Source organism: Carlito syrichta, unplaced genomic scaffold, assembly GCF_000164805.1.
Source record: "Carlito syrichta isolate Samal-C Ts95f unplaced genomic scaffold, Tarsius_syrichta-2.0.1 Scaffold301850, whole genome shotgun sequence".
NCBI lineage: Eukaryota > Metazoa > Chordata > Mammalia > Primates > Tarsiidae > Carlito > Carlito syrichta.
The window spans coordinates 135,525-135,776 of record NW_007245946.1 but is presented as its reverse complement, the minus strand read 5'-3'; the positions used below and the strand labels follow the sequence as shown (position 1 = coordinate 135,776).

General features: G+C 69.8%; 1 protein-coding gene across 1 annotated transcript in view; it reads right to left on the bottom strand.

Annotated features, from left to right (window-relative positions):
• The window catches only part of ZBTB42 (zinc finger and BTB domain containing 42), a 3,095-nt gene that overhangs the window by 1,234 nt on the left and 1,609 nt on the right, over positions 1-252 (bottom strand). Inside the window, exon 2 of the mRNA XM_021711066.1 lies at positions 16-249. Coding sequence (XP_021566741.1) covers positions 16-249 — 234 coding nt within the window. The remainder of the gene's footprint in view (positions 1-15; positions 250-252) is intronic.

Genomic DNA, 252 nt, shown 5'->3' with positions numbered 1-252 from the left:
GTCTCCGCGTCCAGCCTTCCGCCCTTCTCCCGGAGCCTGCCCTTGCAGACCCTGACGATGTCGTACATGTGCAGGTAGCTGGCGGCCGCCAGGACGTCCTCGACGGGCAGGCCGCGCAGGTCCAGGCGGCCCTCGTACATGAAGTCCAGCAGGCGGCCGAAGGCGGGCGCCGAGACGATGTCGCCGTTGAGCCGCACCGTGTCGCGGCTGCCCGCGGGCCGGTCCCTGTAGAAGAGGTGGAAGTAGACGCTG